Source organism: Peromyscus californicus, unplaced genomic scaffold, assembly GCF_007827085.1.
Source record: "Peromyscus californicus insignis strain IS unplaced genomic scaffold, ASM782708v3 Scaffold_13__1_contigs__length_99412109, whole genome shotgun sequence".
In the NCBI taxonomy this organism is placed as follows: domain Eukaryota; kingdom Metazoa; phylum Chordata; class Mammalia; order Rodentia; family Cricetidae; genus Peromyscus; species Peromyscus californicus.
This window is the reverse complement of record NW_026294424.1, coordinates 65,257,551-65,283,212: the sequence shown is the minus strand read 5'-3', so window position 1 is coordinate 65,283,212 and position 25,662 is coordinate 65,257,551. Positions and strand designations below refer to the sequence as shown.

At 40.0% G+C, this 25,662-nt stretch overlaps 1 protein-coding gene and 1 long non-coding RNA gene across 7 annotated transcripts in view; one reads left to right on the top strand and one right to left on the bottom strand.

Annotated features, from left to right (window-relative positions):
• Window positions 1-8,570: 8,570 nt before the first annotated feature.
• On the bottom strand, window positions 8,571-17,436 carry LOC128108501 (uncharacterized). The gene is made up of 3 exons (XR_008217491.1): window positions 17,348-17,436; window positions 15,314-15,360; window positions 8,571-11,963 (listed from the first exon to the last, which is right to left on the bottom strand). It is a non-coding gene; the product is annotated as an uncharacterized LOC128108501 (long non-coding RNA).
• A 3,557-nt stretch (window positions 17,437-20,993) lies between these two features.
• The window catches only part of Gabra4 (gamma-aminobutyric acid type A receptor subunit alpha4), a 75,465-nt gene continuing 70,796 nt past the window's right edge, over window positions 20,994-25,662 (top strand). The window contains exons 1-2 of one of the 6 annotated variants that reach the window (XM_052735092.1): window positions 20,994-21,568; window positions 22,007-22,125. In XM_052735092.1, coding sequence (XP_052591052.1) covers window positions 21,483-21,568; window positions 22,007-22,125 — 205 coding nt within the window. In that variant the 5' untranslated portion in view covers window positions 20,994-21,482. The remainder of the gene's footprint in view (window positions 21,569-22,006; window positions 22,126-25,662) is intronic. The other 5 variants (XM_052735090.1, XM_052735091.1, XM_052735089.1 and 2 more) reach the window with 5 other exon arrangements.

The following is a 25,662-nucleotide window of genomic DNA, read 5'->3' as shown; positions in this document are numbered from 1 at the left end:
TTAATTCTAACATTTTTAAAACATTGATAATCCAAGTATTCTTTTTTAATTTTTTTTCATTTCACATACCAATGACAGTTCCCTCTTCCTCCCCTCCTCCCACTTACCCTCTACCTTCCCCCCACCCCACTCCCTATCCACTCCTCAGAGAGGGTAAGGCCTCCCATGGGGAGTCAACGAAGTCTGGCATATCAAGTTGAGGTAGGACCAAGCCCCTCTCCCCTGTATCAAGGCTGAGCAATGTATCCCTCCATAGGGAATGGGTTCCAAAAATCCAGTTCATGAACTAGGGATAAATTCTGGTTCCACTACCAGTGGCCCCACAAATTGCCCAAGCCACACAACTGTCACTCACATTCAGAGGGTCTATTTTGGTCCCATGCAGGTTCCCCAGCTGTCATCCAGAGTCAGTGAGCTCCCATTAGCTCGGGCCAGCTGTCTCTGTGGGTTTCCCCATCATGATCATGACCCCTTTGCTCATATAATCCCTCCTCCCTCTCTTCTCACTCATAAGTGGATATTAGACATAAAGCAAAGGATAACCAGGCTATAATCCACAACCCAAGTATTCTTAATAATTTGGATGAATGGGGGCACTGAAATTAATTATCTAGATAGAACATTAAGCTTCTTCAGTACTGAGGCCAGGCATAGCTCTTCACATCCACCCACCAACCTACCCTTATCCACCAGAAAGATTCTTCAGTTCAGTCTGTTGCTCTACTGAAAAAAGGTACATGTTCAAGAATGTTTTTGTGTGTGTGTGTGTGTGTGTGTGTGTGTGTGTGTGTGTGTGCATGTGTGAGAAATTATAGCAAGCTATAAGCCCATTAAAAAAGGATTAATAAATCATAGTACATGCTTATAATGTTTTTACATGTTAAATGAATGTCATAAAGCTATAATATTGCAATGGACACTTAATAATTTCAAAACTCCTCTAGTTAGAGTGACCATGTCACATGTTTTGAGCAATAAAATGTGAAAGAAATCTTATGGGTGACTTTGTAGCCAAAAATGACTAAATATCTAGCATAAACCCCCCTTCTTTAAGTTTTTCTTCTCCTTCTATAAGGCACAAAGGAAGGGCAGAGGAACCATAGGATGAGAGAAGCTTAGATTTGTATGTCACTACCAGCATAAAAGCTATTCAGACTTCTGTTTGGGTACATAACCTTAATTAGAAAGAACAAATTCTTCTTTCATTTACCTGTATTGTTAGTTATAGAAACTAGAATTACCATGAAAATTAACAAAACAAATGGGCTCAAAATGTAGTATTAATAAAAAAGCAAATTTCCAATAACAATATATATTCAATATGAAAAAAATGAAACAACTTTATATGTTATTTATTTTTGTAAACATATGTAAAAATGACATAAATGTCCATGGAGTGATGTATAACAAATCAACATGATAGTTACTTTCAAAGAGGAAATCACAGGTGTGGTGCAATTCTTGGAAGCCCCTCTTTATGCTTGTACTGTTTTTTTTTTAATTCAGAGTAAATTTTGACAAAATGGTAGAATTTATAGTGTCTCTAGATGGTTGTTATCTCATTCTATGCTGTGAGAATAGCTTTTCATCTAAAAATAGTTTAGGGACGTCAGAGATAACTCAAGTGCTTAAGACTGTTGTTCAACCATGAGGGTGAGAGTTTGGGTTCCCGCATCCATATTACAAGATGGAATCTAGCAGAGACAGCCGAGTGGTGATGGCACATGCCTTTCATCTCAGCACTCAGGAGGTAGAGGCAGACAGATCTCTGTGAGGCCAGCCTGGGCTACAGAGTGAGTTCCAGAACAGGCTCTAAAGCTACACAGAGAAACCCTGTCTTGAAAAAAAACAAGAAAGAAAGGAAAAGAAGACAGAGACAAGACCATCTGTGTCTGCTTGCTTCTAGCCTTGCAGAGAACATGTGAGCCTCAGTTTAGACAGTGACCCTAACTCAAAGGAATGGGTATAAAGTGACAGAGGACATCCAACACCCCCTTCTGGCTTCCACATTATGTCTACAGCCATACACACATGTGCACATACATAAAAACAAGGACCCTTTGAAGAGGTAATATGGAAAGCTATTAAAGTAGAAACTTCTAAACACACATATATGTGCACACACAGTCACATACACATGTGCGTGTGTGTGTTTGTTTATGTAAAATGGAGATACCCTACAACAGGATGACAAACCTGTTAGATACCATAGGGTAATACATAGAAAAAGAACAATACAGTGCCAAGAATAGGCTACTTCTATTGGAGCTGTTGGCCAGCAAGTTCCCACAGACCCTCAAACACTGTAGGCTATTGCCAATGATTTTGGTTACATCCTAGAATTTGTCAGTAAGACGTCACTGTTGAAGACACCGTATGTTTGATTATAGAACATAAGCAAACCAATCCAATACTTATTTGGGAGTTTCATCCCTTCTGGATAGCTTCCATAATGTTGGAAATATGATCATCAACCTTGCCCAGGTGTGAACAATGAGAGCTAAAATGATGCCTGGCATGGCAAAATACGGCCACTAGTTTAGTGGGGGCATGAATATTATGGGAGTAACCAACTACTTCCTGATTAGATATAAGACCTGTTCCTCGCTTCATTTCTAAGGCCAAGAACCTGTGGTTAAACAGTTCATAGTCCCTAGAGGAGAATCTATTAAAATTATTCTGCTAAAATGACAGTATTAAATTTACTCTTATTGACTTCTCATTATACTCATAGATTAGTGTATCTTTCAACTCTTGTCTAGAAACCTCTTTCTTCAATAGATGGTGATTAACCCAGAAATCCACAATTGGGCAAGGTGCAGAAAATATGAGACTGGGGAATGCTCAGTTCTAATTGGGACATCTCTATAACATTACCTCCTTCAAAGACTCAGGGATTATTGCAGAAGAGGAAGGAGAAAGAGTGTAAGTGCCAGAGGCAGTGAGTGACTACCAATAAGCAATATTTTTGGGACACAAAGGGACATTTAGACATATAAACTTATAGAACAGTTGTTTTCAACCTTCCTAATGCCGAGACCCTTTAATATAGTTTGTCATGCTGTGGTGATGCCCAACCATAAAATTATTTTCATTGCTACTTCATAACTGCAATTTTGCTGTTGTTACGAATTGTAATCTAAATTATCTGAGCTTTTCAACAGTCTTAGGCAACCCCTGTCAAAGAGTTGTTCAACCCCCAAGGGGTCATCACTCACAAGTTGAGTACCACTGTTTTAGACACTGTAACAGCATGCACCAGACCTGTACAAGCTCGAGCTACATGAATTTCCAAGAGGTCTGGAGAGGTTGGCAGGATATCCCACTCCTATTTGAGATGCTATGGGCAATTGATAGAGGCTGGGAGAGGGAGAGTCTGTTTTCTTTAAAGGTGTAGTCTTTGGTAAGTCAATCATACTCCAGTGGAAGTTCACACATACAAGAACATATGGGAAACATAAATGGGACTTGATAGGCTTTTGTTGTTGCTGTTATTGTTTTGAATTTTTTTAAAAAGATACAAAGTTGGGTGGATAAAGAAGAGGCTTTGAATGTGGGAGAAGTTGGTGGGGGGAGTGAATGTTGTCAAAATACTCAAAGAACAGCTTTTTAATTGCAAAAGTTAAAACAACTAAACCTAAAAATATGTTTAAAGATCATCTACAAATAACTAGAAGTTTTTATTGATGTCTACACACTGCAAATACTTGGTGGAAGATTTAAGAACTATTCATTCAACAAGTATATAAAATTTGACCTAAGGTTCAATCTTCAAGTTTAGAAAAAGCCACCTTTCTCCCTGTCACTGAGAAAATGTATCCTGCTAACAGAGTATGAACACATGAGCTGCTTTGATATTGGAATCCCCTGAAAAATGCAATTAAATACAAAGTTTAGATAAATCATTCACAAGTCCCCCAACCCCTGGAAGGAGTTTTGAGACATACCCACCACAAAGAGCAGGTGTGTCTACGTCCAAACCATTTACCTGGGAACACCATGATCCTAAGGTCTGGTGGTTCTCAGTTTCCTAGTCAAGCATGGCCATTTTGCCTCACCTTGGACCTTACCCTCGTGATTTCCTGTCTAGTTTTTAGCTCCAGGCAAGCAGTATATGAGTACAAAGTTCTTGGATCAGGCCCATGAGCTTCTTGCTGCCAGTTTTTCACAGTAACTGCTATCCAGACAGTTCACAGCTGGGCTAGGTGCCTACTGGAGGCCATGCATCCTGAAGCAGGATCACAGATCGAGGGCCAGCTAGACTGCTGGGCTCATTTCTGCAGCAGCAATAATTGGAGGCCTCAAGCAAAATCAGAGTCTTTGAAGTTTGTCTCCAGGCTTCTACCTCCCTTGTGGTTAATTTTTCTCATTCGGGTACATTAATGCCCATCTTTTAGGTACCGTGACCTCTCAACTATCTACCATAGAAATGACATGCTTTTATGCTCTCATTTTCACTTTAACTAAAACTTATTTACACCACTGTGTTAATTTCCTAATGTTTTAACATACTTAAGAATTTTACCTCTAACTGATGAAAGACATTCTCTCCAACAGTGGCAATGAGTTAAAAAAAAAAGTGTTAGGTTTAACAAAACAACAATCCAATGTGTTAGTTATTAATATGACTAACACTGTTAGTATTTGATATATTATGGATACTCATCAAACTGTCTTAACATGCATTAGCACATCTCATCCTTGTTAATAATCTTAAAAAATAGGTGCTTATCATTGTCCTTATTTTGCCAATGATGACACTGAGTCCCACAGTGACAAAGCATCACACTCCTAGGGTTCCTAAGATTGTAAGTAGGTTAGAATATGTGAAAGGCATCAATTTCCCTGCTTTAGGAGAGATTTTGTGGGGAAATTGGCTGCATAAATGCAATATAGAGTGATGACCTGATTCCCTAACAATAAATGGTAGCAAGGAAATGTGACAAGATTTCAATTGATCCTATTTATTTGCACTAATGGAATAAGGAAATCTCTGCTTCTCTTACCAAATTTCCTTCATTAGCATGTAACAGAATAATCATTGTGTAGTCATCCCTCAAACAACCTTGGAGCAGGAGTTAGGAACTCTCTCTGCTGCTGTTCACTGGCTACAGGTATGATTTTCCACCTTTCTATTTAACCACTTGGCTTTGTTTTGTTTTCCTTGTGTGTAAATCAAGGCAGAAAATTCATATCATCCTTTGTGATAAGCTTACTATATCAGAAACACACACCACCATGTTTGAGATTTTTCACAATGTCAGAATTTATTAAATAACAAATTCACAACAGGTACAACAGGCTTCAGCTTTCCAGATAGTCATGCTTTCCTTGATAACCCTAGCAAGGCAAATAAAGATCTTAATTGCTAATACTAACTCTCAGATCATCCATTACATATCATGGATTAAATCTATTTTTATCTATCATCTTTCTATATCTATCTATCTATCTATCTATCTATCTATCTATCTATCTATCTATCTATCTATCATCTATCTATCTATATCTATCTATCTATCTATCTATCTATCTAATCTATCTATCTATCTATCTATCTATCTATATCTATCCAGCTATCTGTCCATCATCTATCTATCGTGTGTGTGTGTGTGTGTGTGTGTGTGTGTGTGTGTGTGTGTGTGAATGGCCTTAAGGGAGCTTAAGAAGTAAGGAGTTTCAGAGAGGCCTGAATGGTCAAAACTGTTAAAATGGTGATGATACAAGGTCCTAATGCAATGTTGCACTGATGGCAAACAGCTGAACAGGAAGTCAGACCGTATCTGATGTGGCTGTTGGCCTTAGAGTCAGGCTGCTGCAGCATGGGTTGGCGCAGAGCTGCTGGGTAGAGTCTAATTGCAAAGGAGAAAGGACAGAAATGATTGGGTCAAGAAAAACAAATAAGCAAAGGACAAATGACAGGTCCAGATGGATGTGTAGAAAATGGGAAGACTACAACTCATGTAGAAAGCAAGGAGACACATGAGAATTGGTATAGGGAACTGCAACCTAAGATGTTATGTTTGGAGGGATGACACTTTCTGGGCATCCAGAACTAGGGCAAGATTCAGGTTCAAATCTTGGTCATAAGTGAGATTCTGAATCATAGTGTATAAAGTTGAACTGGAGACCAAGGTCTTTCTGAGTGTTCTATTGGAGCAAGGTCATTGATTCTTCCTTCAGATAGTCTTACGTGTGAAATTTTTGACCTTGCCAACATTTACAGACCCAAACTCTTCATTTTATTCTGGTTAATCATAAGAGAGAACAGCAAAATTTGATTGTGAAGGATACAGGTGCTCATTTCATGATTGTGAGATTTCATGGGGCAGGGGGTTGATCATTACAGTTCCTGCCACACTGCTTCCTTCCTTATTAAAGGGAGGTCACGACAGTGTGGGCCACTAATTATAAGCTTGTCCTTGAATATTCACCAAAGCTAATACTGGGTCAGTGTTTGTAGTTCAACAGCCAAATTCACTTAGAGGCCAGCAGGAACCAGATGAAAATGCCAGCTGTTGTAGGTGAAGAATTCATTTACCTGCAGGAATGTGCACAGCCCATCCAAATGTCTTGTGTGAACTGCTTGGCAATGCTATTGGAGCTTCCAAAGCATAAACATACATTTGTTTTCAAAATCTACTAAATTTAATGAAACTTAAAATTACTTATCAAATAGTGACCATTCCACTATTCTTTCCGCCATTTTTTCCCCTGTCTAGCCCATTCATAGTACTGCTCACCACGCTCTGTAGATCTGTCTGGACAATACACATGTTCTTTGTTCTATTTTTCTCATTGAATGAAATTTGAAATCCTCCAACTGAAATTACAACCTCTCTGCTTTTATGGTGAAGATCTAAAACATGTAATCTCATGAGTTAACCTCTAGACACAATCTGAACTCTAAGGGCCCTTTGGCAGCTGCCTCAACCATGCTGCCTGTAATTAGGCTCACTATCAAGATCATGTGCTTTTCGCCGGGCGGTGGTGGCACACGCCTTTAATCCCAGCACTCGGGAGGCAGAGCCAGGAGGATCTCTGTGAGTTTGAGGCCAGCCTGGACTACCAAGTGAGTTCCAGGAAAGGCACAAAGCTACACAAAGAAACCCTGTCTCAAAAAAAACAAAAAACAAAACAAAACAAAGATCATGTGCTTTTCGACTTGCTTTTGAGACAAGATCATACCATGTAGATTAGACTGGTCTTTAACTGGTGGAAATTCTCTTGCCTCAGTCTCCCAAGTGCTGGGATGATAGGTATACCTGAGTTTTTCTTTTCCAAAAAATATTAAAATTGATTCTGTTTTGAGCATAGACATGCTAAATTTAGTAGATGCTATTTGCTATTAATATTGGAGGCATTAATACTGTATTCATTTAAATTGTATGAATTAAATTGTGGAATAAATATGTCATAATGGTGGTATTTTTAAAAATATGAGTCATATTATATAGGCTGAGCAGGTTATAGTTAGGAAAATATCTGTATATATATATATATATATATATATATATATATATATATATATATGCATGTGTAATAATTAGTGAAAAGAAGAGGCCAAGCATTTGAAAGATAACAAGTAAGGGTATATGGGAAAAAAATTTGAGGGAAGAAAGGAAGGGGTAAATTATGAAATTATATTTTAATCTCAAAGAGATAAGAAAAAACACCTCTTCAAAAAAATCCCTCTGTATCTAGTGGGGCAGTCACCATGCACCAAAACTACTATGTGCAGCACTTTAATGAATAAAACATTTAGACAATTGGGAAAAGTTCAATTATAAAGTAATAAGGGAAAACATTTATTTTTTCTCAAGTGATAAGGCTTATAACTTGGCATTCATTTTATTCTCTCTCTGTGTGTATCTGTGTCTTTGTGTGTGTGCATGTGCACACACGTGCATGCACTATGGGCACTGGGCTAGGAGCCTACATATGCCAGACAAGCACTGTATCACGGAGCTACATCCTCAGGCCCCTTTTAATTTTTCTTTGTTGTTCATTTGTTTTTTGAGACAGAGCTTCATGTATCTCAGGCTGACTTAAAATTGGTTATGCACCCAAGAGGAGTATGATCCTGTGTCTACTTCCCAAGTTCTGAGATTATAAATGAGTACCAACACCCCTCCCTGTTACTAGCATTCAGCTAATGCAAAAAACAACCAACCAAACAAACCAGGTAGTCGTTTTGTTGTACCGAGTTCTAGCCTTTCCTGTCATGTTGCATGAATACTCTTCTAAGGTTTCCACTGACGTCTGCTCCTACTGTCATCTTTGTAGTGTAGGCAGCCATTACTATCAACGAGAACTAACTGGGCTCCTGGTTGCCATGGTTTCTTCACTTAAATAAAAATGCATTCTTTATCTAGTTTCAGCATTCTTGCCTTCATCATCACAACTGCAACAGCTTAAATTTGTACATCTTATTTATATGATATATATTATATATGAGTATATAACATATATTACACACATATAAGCAACATATAGTTATATAGGATATATGTGATATATATTCTACATCATACACACCCACCCCCTCACACACAAATACACCCATATATATTTATATATATATGATACCTAGTTTTATTAGGACATAAATTTCTTCAGTTTTAAGCCTCCTGAAACTTGGATCACACCTCTCTTACGCCTGGCTTCTTGCTCCAAATTTTCTCCTGAGAAAATTTCTCCAAGAAATTTTGTTCTAATTTATTTACTATTGACTTCAAGCTTGATTTCATAGTGGTAAAAGAACAGGGTTAGTATGATCTCAAGCTCTTGATGCTGGTTTGGTTTGCTTTGTATCCTAGCTTGCGATCGGCTTGGTCGTGTTTCATGTTAGTTGAGAACATTATGTGCCATGCAGTTATGAGATCCAGCATCCCTCTGTGTCAGTAACCTCCAGTTTGTTACCGGGGCTGTTGATTATTTTCTATATGTTCACAACAGCTTTGATCTATTTGTTCATTAGATACTGACCGAGGTGTATTAAGACCTCCCATCGCTATGATTAAGGGTCTTAATTTTGTCCATGCTGTGACGTGATTATGGCTGTCATACCCAGAGGTTCATGTGCTAGGAAGTCTGTTCTCCATTTGGCATTGTAGAAACTGCACAGACATTTTAAAGGTGACATCTTATGGGAGGTCCTTAGTACAAAGGGGAACTGGTGGGCATTGAAGAAGTGGAGAAGAACGGAGGTAATGATGCAATTATTTTTTAATTAAGTAAAAAGTCTAATACTGTCATGTCCTTCTGTGGTTATTCTTCTTGATTGTCACCTGGAGATATTAAGTATACATCTCAATACGTGGGTGAGCATACTCTCAGAGACAGTGGAGACTGAACTATGTAGCAGTTTCTTCCAAATTGAAACATTACTTATTGAAGGGACAGAGGCAGTTCATTAAGCTCAGGCAATAAATGAAATCCACAAGTCTCTGCATAGGTAACTTGAAAGATTCACAAGAGCTATTCTCAGGTTTCACAATCAGCAAACAGCTACTGAGTAGAGGAAAATCTCCCACCAGACAGCCTCCTGAGAGTCTTGCATGGAGCTCTGGATTAACCATCCAGGCTGAGTTGAACTTTATGGTGTTGTTGCAACCCTTTGCATATGCTACAGTCTTATAAATGCCTGTCAATAACACCTGTGTAAGTAACCCTAAAAAAGTGATCGGTTCTCCAAACTGCAGTATTGTGGGATCATTACTTTGGTCTGCCACTGGTTCCCTATCTGGAGGGAGTAGACATTTGTTCTACATGTCCACTAAGGAAATGTCACTCAAAAATTACCACACTAAATATGGGTAGTGCCATCCAATACACTGGGGCCCAAATTAAATAAAAAGGGAAAAGGAGACCATCTACTCAAATGGACATTCTCTCCTTTTGCTTCCTGACCTCATCAGCTGACAGGCTCTGCCGTTCCCTTCCAGCCATGATGGATTGAAACCCCTGAAACTGTGAACTGAAGTATATCTTTCGCCATTCTCACTTGTTCTGCCAGGAAATTTGTACAAGAACAAGTCCAACTAACACATGTTAGCTTAAAAACCCTAAATACAAATTTTTTTTAACAATTTAAAGGTGAATATGCTCAAATTTATAATTATATTCTCTGGTGAGTGTATATCTTTATCAGTATGAAACATTCTCTATCTCTATTTCTTACAGCTAAAGTACTACCTAATGCTAATACAAGGATAATATGGGAGATGCTCTACTTTAAAGTGCTCTGTCTTTATATTTAAAGTAGATCTCTTGTTAGTGACATATACTTGGACTTTGTTTTGTTACTCAATGCAGCCACGTTTTGCTTTCAATTGCACTATTTATATCTATATGCAATGCAAGAGTTGATGTATTTGGGTTAAACCTGCCATCTTGTTAAACTTTTTAGTTATCCCACTTATTCTATGTTCTTATTTGGGTTTGTGAATTGTAGAATTCTGATTTTTCAAGCTGAACCAAAAAGTGCAAGCAACGTGTTTTTGTAGAACCTTTTGCTAACTTATATTTAATGCTTTGTGATAGATATAATTCTAAATTTAAAAAGTAAGACTATTGGACAATCACCTTTCATAGCTCAAATCAATGCATTAAAAATGAGTGAAGCAATCTGATTTTGTAGTGGTCTTATATTCATGACACGAGACATATTACTGGGCTCACAAAAGAGTTCTATCTTTATAATTCTATATAGAAAATTTAACACATTTTCAATATTTATTGCTGTGGTTTTGTGTGGTTATGCAGTCTAGCAAAATTAAATGGCAATATAACATGTCAAATACCTTCCTCAAGAACCGGAACAACAGCTTTACAAAACCTCTCCAGAATGATCCCAACTGAAAATCAATATCTATACTCTTAATTTGGTATGCCAGAAAAAAAAGAAAAACACTCTTCATTGTAAGTGTCTTGTAAACAATCCAACTGAAGGAATTCCATTCTCAAAAGATGTTGAAATGAGTTGGAAAAATGACATCTCATTTCAGCAGTCTAGGCAAAACTAAAAGATGTTATTTTTTTTATTGGTAAATTTGAAAACACATGATAACACTCCAAATCAGAAATGTGCAGTTTTGCAATACATTATTTAAATAGAAGGATTAAAAGAGAGCTTCTACATTCTAGGAAAGAGTGAAAGTACTGGAAGTCATCTGTCAACAAATCAGAGTAGATGGGAATTCAAATTATAGGATGATGTGGTTAGGACTCCATAACTTGCAGCTCACCTACTTGGAGATTTAGTTACAGAGTTTTGGGAGTGATTGCAGAAGTAATGGTTCCTAACTGAGACCTAGCAGAGGGAAACATAGGCATTCTGTGTTCTGTGATTGATTATGAGTTCCCCAGCCACGGGCTCCTGACTATGTGGTGGGACACAATTCTAATTAAAAAGCTGTTGATACTTTCATGTTGCACTAGTGGGCACCTCTTCCCTGGTAGGTCATTATTATAGCTCAAACGATTTGCACTGGGTAAAATTGTTGCTGACATTTCTACCCAGCACCCTACACAGAATCTCTGGTACTATAGGTTAGCCATTACTGAGGAGGCTTCCAGTACTTTTCCAACTTGAATATTTGTGTTGTGTGGCCAAAGTGTACAGCAGTAGGATCTAGAACTTGAAAGGAAGACGTTATTGCTGAATTAAAATCTTTTCATGGGCAAATAATTTTAAGGACAAACATCCTCAGAACTGAGTTCATTTTTAAATCAGAGATCAAAACAGTAGAATAAAACCTTTAAAATTAATTTTACATTTATTTTGGTGGTTGTGTGTCTATGTTTATGTGTGCGGGGTCACACCACTGTGCATATATAGAGGCCAAAAGACAACTTGTGGGATTCGATTCTCTACTTCCACTGTGTGAGATCCAGGCATGAAACTCAGGTCTCCTCAGGCTTGGTAGCAAGCACCTTTTCCTGCTAAGCCATTTCTCCAGCTTTAAAACAAAAAATCTTAAAGTTAGTTAGAGTGGCATATACCTGTAATCCCAGCACCTGAGTGGCTGAAACAGGAGAATTGCTGTAAGTGTGAGGCAAGACCCTCTCTGAAAAAAAAGAATATTGTGTAAAGAGTTTAAAACTGAAATTCAAAGCTTCAAATTGTTTATTAATTACAGAAACTGGGGGAAGTTGGGTCTTCCATCACAGCTTCAGTCTCCCCCTTTAAAAATGTGGTACAACGGGTGGTTTCTATGGTTACATTTGGCTTTGAAGTTGTAAGATATCAGTGAATCTGATATATGCAAGATCAATATGGATTTTTTAAAAATATTTTTCCTCTCCCAAATCAAATTGTATAGTTGCTTTAGTATTTGTGGGGCCAGCAACATGTTTCCTGTAGTTTAAATTCTCCAAGTAATAGTGCGCTTCCTCCTGGATTCATTCTTTACATAAACAGATGTTAGATGTTTAGGACTCAAGTCCTGTGAGAATAAATAAAACACCATCCCCACTGCTGGAAATCTCAATTATGATAGGAAATTATTATGTAAATGATTGACAGATGTTCAACAACTGTCAATAGCCACTGAAAACAGAACCCTTACCTGGTGGTCATAGATTCTCAAGAGAAGTGCTATTTAAAGTAAATTTTAAAAATAGATGATATTTTACAGATAGATAAAACAGGAGGACAGCTAGGTGGTGGTGGTGCACGCCTTTAATTCCAGCACTTGGGAGGCAGAGGCAGGTGGATCTCTGTGAGTTTGAGGCCAGACTGGTCTACAGAGCGAGATCCAGGACAGGCACCAAAACTACACAGAGAAACTCTGTCTTGAAAAACCAAAACAAACAAGAAAATAGAAGGACATTTCTGGGGCAAATGACACATGAGACTGTGTGATGACTGAAAGATTTAGGATTCTGAACATTGTCACTAAGGAAAAATTCGGTCTTATCTTTTTTCTGTTATAAAACAAATAAAAGTGATTTCATACAGTTTCATGCTCTTCATGCATCCTATTTATCAGACATGAAACTTTTACCCATTGTGTATTGCTTCCAGTGACTTAGATTTTCCAACACTGAATTTTTATGGTAAGGGAAGCCTCTCAATCCTTGTATGCCCATCCTACCATATTTTTAATATTGTCAATTGTGTTGATGTTACTTCTCTTCCCAGGCATAACAGTCAATCCCTTTAACTCTGTTTTAAAATTATGGTAATGCCACTCCATGCAGTAGCCACCAGATGGTAATGAAGAGCAGTCTGGCTGCACGCATTACCACTGAGTTGTGTTCAGGCTTTATGGGTTTGTGTAGAGAATTAGTTTTTGATAACTCTGTCCAATTGATGCCAGCTGAGGTACACCTGTGACAATACCCAGATTGTTTAGTTTATGTGCCTCTGACTTGTGTGGCATGTTCTGTATTCCCTGCCCCCCCATCAAAAAAGTGAAAATAGAGGAAAAAGGCATAAAAGTACCTACAGTTATGCTTTTTCTTGTTACTTAAACATTTGAAAAGCCAAAAACGTTTGTGTATAGAATGGTGAGTGAAAATACATGCACACTTCAGAATGATTTGCTATGTTACTCTAATTATGAATATTTCTGAAGTATTGCTCCTTTCATGCCACTCTTAAGCCAATAGAATAAGCATATTCTATGCAAATGCTTATAGTATAATTGCAGAACATACAGAGCAAGTTCTATGATTTTGCTTTTTGGACCTATTTAATTGCCAAATATATTCCATCACTGTTGATTTCCTAAAGATTTTAAGGTGGGGTTCTGAGATTTATATGGATATCTCCATGCTAGAATGTGTATGTGTGAATTTGGGTGTTCACCAATGTCCTTGATTTGGAGTCACACATTTGGCTGTGAGCCACCTGCGTAGGTGGTGGGCACCAAGCTCAGGTCCTCTGCAAGAGCAGCAAGCACTCTTAGCCAGTGAGCCATCTCCCCAGTCCCTAAGGTAGTATTTTCTTTTTTTTGCAAAAGCTTAAACCATTGGTTATACTTAAAATGTACATTTTAAAATTTGCATTAAGTAATTATGTTAAAATAATTTGCTTCCATTTCCTAGTAGTTTTTATTTCCCAAGATTTTATAATGCAGGTACAGTATCAGACAAAAATATTAAAGGGACCAAATTAAAATATGGTGACTAATTTAGAATCTAAACTGTAGTTCATGTACGTTTAATATTTATATTTGCTCCCATATCATGAGAGCTTGTCTATTTCACAAAATTCATCATTGTAAGACAAATAAGAGGATAATCTTTTATAAGTTTCAAGTTTCTATAGAAATTTAGCATCATCTTTGGAGCAAATCATTGGAATTCAAAAACAGGAAAAATATAATTTAATTAAAACATCAAATTTTAGCAAAACCTAAAAGGTTAGATGAATATTTAATCTATTAATCCTGTATTATTTATGGCACTGAAATAGAAACAGTAAGATATAATCTCTCTATTATCTGTCGACTTCCGTTTTTCCACCCACATTTAAAAATGCTTATTTATTTATTTATTTATTTATTTACTTATTTATTTACTTATTTACTTATTTATTTATGTGTGGGTTCCTGAGCATGCAGATGCCTAAACAGTTCAGAAGACAGTGTTGGAACCTTAGAATTGGAGTTTCAAGGAGTTGTGAGCCACCCAATGTGGGTACTGGGAACAGATTCCAGGTTCTCTGCAGGAGCAATAAGTGCTCCTAACTATTGAGCCATCTACCCAGCCCCATGTATCCACACTTTAAAAACCTGGAGCTAGGGAAATTCCCAGGAATCCACAAGGATGACCCCAGCTTAGACTACTAGTAGTAGTGGAGAGGGTGCCTGCACTGGCCTTCCCTGGTTATCAGATTGGTGAATACATTAACTGCCATCATAGAACCTTCATCCAGTAACTGATGGAAGCAGATGCAGAAATCCACAACCAAGCACCAGGCTGAGCTCCAGGAGTCCAGTTGAAGAGAGGGAAGAGGAATTAAATGAGCAAAGGGGTGGGGGTCAAGATCACGATGAATCATGATAGTGAAATCTACAGAGACAACTGAACCAAGCTCTTAGGAACTCAGGAACTTTAGACCAAGAGCTGTGGAACCTGCATGGGACCAGATCCTCTGCGTATGGGAGAGAGTTGTGTAGCTGGGTCTGTTTGAGGGGCCCCTGGCAGTGTGCTCAGGATCTATCCCTGGTGCATGAACTGACTTTCTGGATCCCACTACTTATGGTGACACCTTGCTCACCCTTGATGCAGGGGGGAGGGGCTAGGTCCTGCCTCAACTGCATGTACCAGGCTTTGCTGTCTCCCGCATAGGAGAACTTACCCTTCTGGAGGAGGGAATGAGGCATCAGAATGGGGTGGAGGTTAGGCCTGGGTGGAAGGAACAGAAGGAGGGATGAGAGGAGGATCTGTGGTTGGTATGTAAAATGAAGAAAATTTTTTTAATTAAAAAAAAAAGACTCACGTCAGACATGGTGCTACACATCTTTTATTTCAGCACTAAGGAGACAGAAGCATGTGGGTCTCTAAGAATCCAAGGTCAGCTGGTTTGTACATTGAGTTCTAGTCCAGCAAAGGCTACACAGGGAGATCCTGTCTCAACAATAACATAACTAACTCATGAGCTGGAAAATCGAAACCTAAGCTGGATATATTGCCTGTTTGGGCATCCCTCCCCCTCAACAAACATAATACTGCAACTCAAGACCACAGTGGGATCCCTCTTCCAGGGCAGTTGGTCACTGTCTGCCAAGGTCTCCAATCCATTGGATGAGGAAGAGCCTCAGCATGGACAGCCATCTGCTTTATTCAGTGACTTTAGTTTTAGTATTATCAGATGAGATTGGGCTCTTTCAAAGTGGATGGCTGTAGAGTAATTTTAATTTTGCCCATAAAAACAACTTTTGTAGAGACATCTAGAGTATTTTACCAAACATATGTGTACTGTGATTTTTCCCAGCTCACCCAAAATTAACCATCACAATACTCACTAAATGGTATTTAGTTTTTGTTTTTTACTTTCCTGTGGAATGAGGCATCTAAAAATTGTATAGAGTCATAGCTACTCTTCAATATCCTCAGTATCCTTCAATATATTCAGTATCCTTCAGTATTTATATCTTTGTGAATCGTCTTTGCACAAACCTATTAGACCCTATAATCTGCTTTGACCAATACAAAGATGCTCTGTATTTTGAAGGTTTTGTTCAGAAGTGGTCAGCTTCATATTGACTGTTGGGGAGGACACACAGTATTTAAGGAGTTTCATCATCTTTATACCATCACCTTGTGAGGAAGCCTAATCTAACTAAGACAGGAGAGAACGATGGGGGAGGAAGTGCAACTAGTAACCTATGCCTCCCCAGGTGTTCCAGGTTGCCCAGCTAGGTGTCCATCGTGCAAAATTCTAAAGCAGTGTCTAATACCTTGAATGGGCACAGATAAATGTGCCACTGTTTAACTATGGTAGTATTATGGACCTCTATGAATAATTGCCATAGCCACATGATAAATGCTCTGAGAAACCACCATAAATCATTGTTTTAACACAGCAAGTTTTATATTGCTTTGTTGCACACCAACAGTTGTTCAAAAACAACAACAATAATAAAAAAAAACAGGAAATAGTGAACATTCAAGTCCTTACTACTGCATTTGAAAAAAGTTAACATTTTCCACATTTCCTTCAGACATTTTTTTCCATTGAAACAAGGCATTACACAGTTGAAGCAGGCATTGATCCTCACCTTTACTATATTTATTCTTCCTTTTCCCAGATATTTACTATATAAAGTTTTGTGGTTTTTCTTTCCACTCATATTTGCTCAAGTGGCTATATTTATGCCCATGAACAATTTACAATGTCATTTTTCACTTTATTCATTTTTTTATTTTTAAAATTTTATTCAGTTTATATACCAACCACAGATCCCCCTCTCATCCCTCCTCCTGCTCTCTCCACCCATGCCTAACCTCCACCTCCTTCCAACTCCTCATTCCCTCCTCCAGAAGGGTAAGTTCTCCCATGGGGGAGACAGCAAAGCCTGGTACATGCAGTTGAGGCAGGACACAGCTCCTAACCCTGCATCAAGGGTGAGCTAGGTGTCACCATAGGTAATGGGATTCAGAAAGCCAGCTCATGCACCAGGGATAGATCCTGAGCACACTGCCAGGGGCCCCTCAAACAGACCCAGCTACACAACTGTCTCCCATATGCAGAGGGTCTAGTCTGGTTCCATGCAGGTTCCACAGCTGTTGGTCTAAAGTTCCTGAGTTTCTACAAGCTTGGTTCAGTTATCTTTGTAGATTTCCCCATCATGATCTTGACACCCCCCCCCCCTCATTTAATTCCTCTTACCTCTCTTTGCCTGGACTCGTGGAGCTCAGTCTGGTGCATGGCTGTGTATCTCTGCATCTGCTTCCATCAGTTATTGGATGAAGGTTCTATGATAACAATTAGGATATTGACCAATCTGATTACCAGGGAAGGCCAGTGCAGGCACCCTCTCCACTACTACTAGTAGTCTAAGCTGGGGTCATCCTTGTGGATTCCTGGGAATTTCCCTAGCACCAGGTTTCTCCCTTACCCCACATTGTCTCCCTCTATTAAGATATCTCTTTCACTGCTCTCCCACCCCGTCCCTCCCCTAGCTTGACCATCTTTATTAAATTTAATTGAATATTTTGCTGAAAATATTTTTCTGCCTTTTATTTTGTGTATCTCTAAGTAGATGGATGGATAGGTAGATGGATCTTATTTTCTTCATTTTAAATGCTACAGAAACATAATCTTTGTGTGTTCAAAATGTGGTCCCCAGTGTTGTGAGAGTGGCAGGACCTTTAAAGGTGAGTGCCTACCCCAAGACACAGGTTATTTGAGGCATCATCTTTCAAAGAGATTAAAGTAGTTCTTGTGGGAACCTGGTTAGTTCCTATGATAGGGTGGTGAAAAAAAAAGAGCAAGTCTGACTTGTCCTCAGTTTGTTTTGGCTTCCTGTCTCAACAGCTGACTGCCCCCCTCATAAGATCCTACCAGGATACCATTCACCATGTTGTGATGTAGCTAGCAGGATCCTTACAAGAGCCAAGACTATGCTACCTGAATTTTAAGCCTCCAAAACTATGAGCTGCATTACTCAGCCTCAGTTATTTTGGTATAGCTAGATTATAACTGAAACAATGTGTTATGTCATAGCTCTCCGTGTCTCCTACAATCTCTGTTCCTCATTCCCATCTCCATTAAATACTGATTTGTTTACAATTTTCTACTATTAGCTATTAAAAACACTCTGCATGCTTCTTTATGAATACACTGGGGTATGTTAATAGTCTGTAAAATAGACATGAGATTTCATAATACAAGACACAGCACTGTATTTATTATATGGCCACTTGAGAACAACTTAATTTTTTTTCCAGTACCTGTGGATGATGCTTAAATTTTTTCCTAGTAGCTACTGCCACTTTACACTGAGTTATACACAACTTAATTATTGGTTTCTTCAGAAACTTGGACATACACATCTATACCACATGAATTCACTAACACAATTAAGAGAATATTTATTCTAACAGTACTTTCTGTGAACTGTATAGAACACACAAAAAAATTATGACTTTGGGGGTTACTTCTGTGGTGGTTTCAATTAGTATGTCCTCCATATCCTCTAGCATTTGAGCACTTGGCTCACAGTTGGTGGTGTTTGGGATGTTTAGAAGGAAGTATATCACTAGAGGTAGGTTTAAGAGTCCAGAGACATGCCATTTTCATTTTTTTTAATCTCTCTCTGCTTCCTACTTGAGGTTCAATAGGTGAGCTCTCAACTTCTGGCTCCATCTGCCCTGCCAAGTCTCTACTTTGCCCTCATGGACTCTAAGCCCCTGGAATCATAGTGCAGATAAACTCAATCTTCTGTAAGTGGCCCTGGTTTTAGAAAAGTGACCAATACAACTTCTAAACTTACTATGAACCCATTTAATTACTCAAGATGTAATATAATAATTGTTTCCTGTTATTAACGATTTACTAACTGTAGCAGACTATCTGGTGACTCTGCTCCTAAGTACACTGGTCTTGAAAGGGTATTCTTCCTATTCCCCAGAAAACACTGGATTTTCAAATACACCAAAAGTTTGTATTGGAAGTAGAGCATTTCTTACTAAGTTATTGTGGGATTTTAGAGGCCACTCAGTATAAAAGCAATGTGTCAGTGCCAAACTCAATTACAGATAAATATACAATATATTTCGTAATTTAAAATCCCTAAAAATGTTGACTTTGTGAATTCATGTACAGATGTTATTCAGGTAAAATGCAAACATTGCTCAAATTTTGTTTTTTTTTTCAAATATTTACACTAAAACAATTAAGTTTGTGACAAATACAGCACAAAAATAGTGCCTTAGACAATAGTATCCACTGATAACCATGAAATTCTTATGGGTGTAGTCTCTGTCAAAGTCCACGGATTAGGGGAAAGTTATATGTTGTAGCGGAGACTGTATGTTGATACAACCATATGGAAATCACTAGGAATTGGACCACCATGTGATATAGCAGTCCCACTGCTGGTCAATAGATAATATAGTACTAACACAGTCTTCTATGAGCATTGTATTTGTTATATACAATGTATGTGTGTGTGTGTGTGTGTGTGTGTGTGTGTGTGTGTGTGTGTGTGTGTATAATGCCTTCACCGCATGCTTGCAGGATACAGGCATTCTTCTATTGTTGTCCTAAAAGAAAGAGGTTACATTTCACCACAATCAGTAAGATAGATCTCCGACTAAGGAAGTAACTGATTTATTTGTCCAATCATATTACTGATAGGCTACATGCCCTGCGCTGTAACAAGAGATAAACACAGAGGGATGTCAAACACCCAGCATGAGATTACAGTCCACAGGAGGAGAATGTCAGAGATGGAACGATGGGAGTCTAACAAATTCCACAAGGCAGCAATTCAGAATGCACACCCCCATGGGAGCTCATAACTCTTCACGCTACACTATTTGCTTTCCTTTGGAAAGAAAAAATATATTATTAGGAGATTGAATTAATTAAGAAAAACAAAAACAAAACCCAAAACTCTTTTCTAATTTTTCCGTATGCTAGCAGCCCACCAGTCATAAACATTTGAACAAGTCAGTAACTCTCTAAACAGAACCCAGCGGTGTCTGGTTCCAAGGACCCAATATTATGGAAATTGCTTATGCCATTGACACCAATTGTATGGAATAGTCGTGTGCATCATATTAATGTAAAAGACATCCCCCTCAACTAATAATTAGTGGGCTTTTTATAGGCCTGTTTGAAATATTTATCTTTATTTCATAAAGCATTAAAGGTATCCTGCTTAAGGTTCTCTCTCAAGTTGTGAAGGAAACAACCCCTTCCCTCCCTGGTCCATCTCTCTCCCTCCCACCCTCTTTTCCTCCATCTTTCCACCCATCCTCCCTTTCCTCTCTCTCTCTCTCTCTCTCTCTCTCTCTCTCTCTCTCTCTCTCTCTCTCTCTCTCTCTCTCTCCCCTGCCTAGCCACCTTTGCCTCCTTCACAAAGCTAAAGCTGTCAACTTCTGGAATCCAATCAATTCCATTCTGAAAGAGAAGGTTTCACAAAGTCGCAGGTCTCTATCCCCATGGCTCCTGGGTGGAGTGGCAAGCGGGGAGGGCATGAGTGTGTGTAGAGTGGGATGGGGCAAAGTAAGAAAACCTGTTCTCTTTAGAGCAATATCTTGACAGATGCCTTGGCTGTGTTCTCCAATAACTTCCCAACAGTTTGGCAGAAGTCCACCCAGGTTACTAGGAAGAATCTCTTCCTTCCCTTACTCACTAGGCAGCCCGGTGTCCTGGCCCTTGAAGGCGAGGTCCCAAAGGCTGTGGTACCCGACACAGGTTCGCCTCTCTCCCTCACTACCTCCCACCGCCACGCCCCGCAAACCCTGTCATCCCGCCCTTTCTCTCCACCTACATCCTCCACAGTGGGCACAGACAAGTCCTCATACAACCTATGAGAAAGGAGCTTTTTGTTTCCAGCCAAAACGCTGGTGAAGGGAATGGGATTAGGGAGAGAAGTTCGCCCGGTCCTGTGGCAAGGGACCCACTTGGGGTTGTGGGATCGCTGACCCGGAGCAGGGACCTACGACCGTGGGTCGTGTCCCCCGAGTTACAGGTTGGAACAAACTTGCCTAGCTTCGCGTGGCAGGAGCTCCCAAGTTCACGGGTGAGCAGGGCTTGCAGGAGCGACAAGGTGCGGCGCTGAGCCCAGGCTCGGCTCGAACTGGGCGAGGGAGGGGGGCGGGCGCGCAGGTCCCGCCTCCCCTGGCCGCGTGCACACACACGCCCACCGCGGCTGGGCTGGCGGAGCGCGGGCGAGTGTGAGCGCGAGTGTGCGCACGCCGCGGGAGCCTCTCTGCCCTCTCCTCGCACCCTGCACAGGGCATCTCGAGAGCCTGGAAACGTGAACAGGCTTAAAGTATGGCATGTTGCGAAGATGATTTCTGTCCAGAAGGTACCCGCGATCGCGCTGTGCTCCGGGGTCAGCCTTGCCCTCCTGCACTTCCTGTGCCTGGCGGCTTGGTGAGTTCGGGGGGTGGGTGGGTGGGAGGGTGTTGTAGGGTAAGGGTGCATGGGAAAGGTGGACAAGTGCCCAGATCCACAGCACCGCTCTGGCCACTCATCCTTCCCTTAGCGAAGCAGATCTTCCCGTCTTCAGTGTCATATGGGCTGAAGCCAAGCTTTGACGAGTGGACTCAGAAAGCACTTGGGCAGTCGGGTGCAGGAAGCGCGGGTGCTGGGGTTCATGCTACCTGAGGGTACTTGCAGTCTGGGGGTGCGTGCTGCCTACGGGTGCGCTTTTCCTGACCATTTTGGATGTGGTTCTCCACATCCCAACCCCCAACCCTCCTTTAGCTTAAGGCCAGCGACTCTTTCCCTAGAAGGCAACCCTTTTTCCACCTGTTCTCAGATTCATTCTTAAAATAGTCTTTTCCACCCCCGTTATTTTTGCACTTGCAGTTTAAACGAATCCCCAGGACAGAACTCAAAGGACGAGAAAATGTGCCCGGAAAATTTTACCCGTATCCTGGACAGTTTGCTGGATGGTTATGACAACAGGCTGCGTCCTGGATTTGGGGGTACGGAATGTTTCAAAACACGCAAGTGTGCTCTGTGTGTCCGTCTCTGGTCTGCTTGTCTATTTGTGGAAATATCATTAGGTACGCCTCACGTGCAAAAATGAAAACCAGTCATTCTCTCGAGCGCCTCCCCCCTCCCCTTTCTCTCTTCCTCTCCTCAGTGAGACCTATGACAAGAAGACCGCCTCCACCCGTACTTTCCCATCTCCCCGCCCCCTCAGGAGCTTGGCCTCCCCCACACTAATTACCTCCTGAGACCTGACTGCAGGGTGGGGGAGACTGGGAATTCAAAAATGAACTCAGAGCTGCTGCACTGTGGCTGCCTGGCTTCCCTGAGCCTGAGCATGGAGTTTGTTTCCTTGGATCTGTCGCTCTGCAAAGCAGGTACATTGTTGCACCAAAGGCAGCTGGCCTCAGGTCTTCTGTCCTCCCACGTGTCCCTCCCTCTGCCAAAGGTTCACCCTGTGTTCCACCTGGGACAGGAATCTAGGGCACAAAGCTGAAGTTGGCTGCTCTGCAGGGGAACCCAGTCCTTTTCCTACTCTGTTCTTACTTTCTTGGGGTGCTGGTCTTTCACATATCTCCTGGAATGCTTGAGAAGTGTTTGGCTTAATTTCCTCCTTCAATCAGTATCTGCAAAGTGCTTAATAGAGAGACATATTCACAGCACTTTGTTCTCTTAACATATTTCCTTTGTATTTTCAATAGGCATCTATGGCAAGCATGGTTCTAAGCACTGGGTGCACCGAAATCTGATAGAATTCACCTCAGACAGCCCAGCAGTCCAGTTCATCAGGGAAAAGGGACTTGCTAAGATCCTGCTTGGCTTGGCTCACCTTTCTGAATGCAAAGTCCCTCTCTTTCTACTGTAAATGAGTTAAACAAGATGGCCTCAGATGTAAAGTAGCCAACATTCTTGCAATGATAGGAATGGTAACAACATTTCAACTACAACTGCATTTTATATACATTATTCTTAACTCTCACAGCAACTCCAAGAAGCTGTGGATATCCCCATCAGACAGATTTGGAAAGTTAGACTGACTCAAGTTGAGTTTATGGATTTGAATCCAGGTGGCATTTTGTCTTTACAGGACAAAGCCAGTAGATTGGGGTGATGTCCTACACTGAGTGGTGTGATGAGTAAAAGGTGAACTTAAAGCATGGAGGGGAGGCGGTGCTCTCTGCCTTCCATTGAGGCTGTGGAGGAGGGAAAGAGTGGGAGAAGAGATAAAATAGATCCTGGAGTGGAGAACACATGGGATATGAGGTAGAAGGACTGTGGACCGAGTGAGCAAGAATTCTGGGATAAAGAGGACTTGGATAGACTAGGGAGATGAGTCTCTGGAGGACAAGGAAAACCAGGGCACTAAAGACAAGGAGGATTTGATGGAGCACATAGCACATTAGTGATGAGCTGTGATCTGGTCTCCTACATTCCAATCCATTTCTTTTCTGGATTTAATGGCATACATTCGGTCAAGGAGTGAGAGGATTCCTTTGGTGTCTGCATATTGACAGTGATAAAGGTAGGCGGCTACGATGGAAGTTTCTCCTGCTTTTTTTCCCACCTGGTCTCTCCAGGTATAGGGTGTTGTGCCAACACTACCTTCACCTTCATGCAAATCTGAAAAGAGGTTTCATTAGAGAAGTGAATCATTTGTCAACATATGAGCTCTCATAAGTGATGAGGACATTATCATTTTAGGTCAAAAAATAGTTTTGTGGAGAATGTTCTAGATGATGTGATACCACTTGAAACTGTATTATGTCAATAAAAGAGGCTTCATCTTCCCAGAAGGGTTTTAAACTTCACATTTCAAATATAAAAGCAAGGAAAATATAACTCACATGTAGTTTAAATATTCATAAATGAAAGCACAATTTATAGCTGGATTTATATGACTTTATTAGTAAGTGTTGAAAGTAAAAATATGTTCTCTTGGCTGTAAGACAACTTAAAAGAAGAAGAAAGGAACCTGCTGTTATAGGAGCATTTTTACCATGTACTGTCTCCCATAACACTCTGTAGACCATAACAAGAGTGCTAGATTTGGGTCAACTAAAATGCTGCCAAGCGTCTTAAGGCACCTCACTTGCATTGCTGAGTGATCTGTATCACTCACCTGGCTCTTTTTTTTAAAACTTTGTGGGGCAGGGTTGTAGTTATCCTACATTGAGTGTTAGCAGGTAATTAATTAACAATGAAATTACCACAAAGCTCTATATTAGTGATGTTTTTCACTCTGCTCATGCGTACTTGTGGTCAGATGACTGACTTTTCAGAACTGGGCCATTCTCTGTAAACATGTAGCATTCCAAATGTGACAGAAGGCTGATCATTATCACTTGCAGTATGTGGATTATCTGTTTACATGAAATTTTAATTGTGAACTAATTAAAATAAATAAAAACATTACTGTTATCACATAGCTCTATATGCCACAACTTTCACCTCTTCTATGACATGACACTTTATACTTTGGGGAAAGTTTGGCATTTTAAAAATAAGATGAAAACCCATTCATATTTTGACCAAGGTACACTGTAAATATGGATTGACTTCCTGCTTCCTTTAATCCCATTTCTGCTCTTTGTGGGACACTTACTTTTTATCTGTTTATACAACTTAGCTCTGTTCCATTTAAAATAAAGCTAAAAGCAAAGATGTGAATTGAAATTGGATGGTTTGTGACTACTCAGTAGGCCAGGCAGAGGTTGAAATAGATTTGGAAACCAAATTATGTATTTTTAACTCAGCAGCACAGCTTGCCGTGGGGAGATAAAGGGAACTGAAATGGTTCTCTTCTCTTCATCCCTCCAGGAACTCCTCTCTCTTGTCTCCACATTCTCCCATTGGGGAAGGAAAGGGGAAAGGTAAGAAGAGCAGGGCAGTTGAGAGAAGCTGGAATGGACTTCTGAAGGGCAGGAGTCTTTCATCTTCTCATGAGTCAGTTCCTAGCATGCTGACGCAGTTGCTCCTACTTCGAAGTGGCACCACATTGACTTTGTCACAAAGGAAGTAGAAAGTCATTCCTTCTATCTCTTGTCCACTTTGAACACAGATGTATGGCTTTAAAAGACTAAATAGCTGGCCATGGGAAGACAGTTTAGGAATCCTGTCCCTCCCCATTTTTCACTGTTCTAAGGGACACATACCAGTCTGGGGGCACATGATCTCAAATAATCAATACTTTAATATAGGTGGCTGCTTTACATCCTCTTCCATAACCTTTCTGATATGGAAACAGAAGCCTGTCATCCGTTTTGCAAGCTTGCTCACTAGTGTAGTAGGACTTCATATTACTGGTATTCTTTGTGGTCTTAAAAATATTTTAATGTATAAAACTTAATAAGATTATTATAGAAACAGAGATGTTCAGGGCAGGTGTCATCCCTCTGCTAGAGAAGAGGCTGAGAGAAGTTCTATTGAATTGTCCAAAATAACTAAAACTAATAAGTGACAAAGTCACTCATACCACATCTTCAAATCTTTAGTCAGACAGCTAATGGGTATGTCCATTTCTGAGGCTTCCT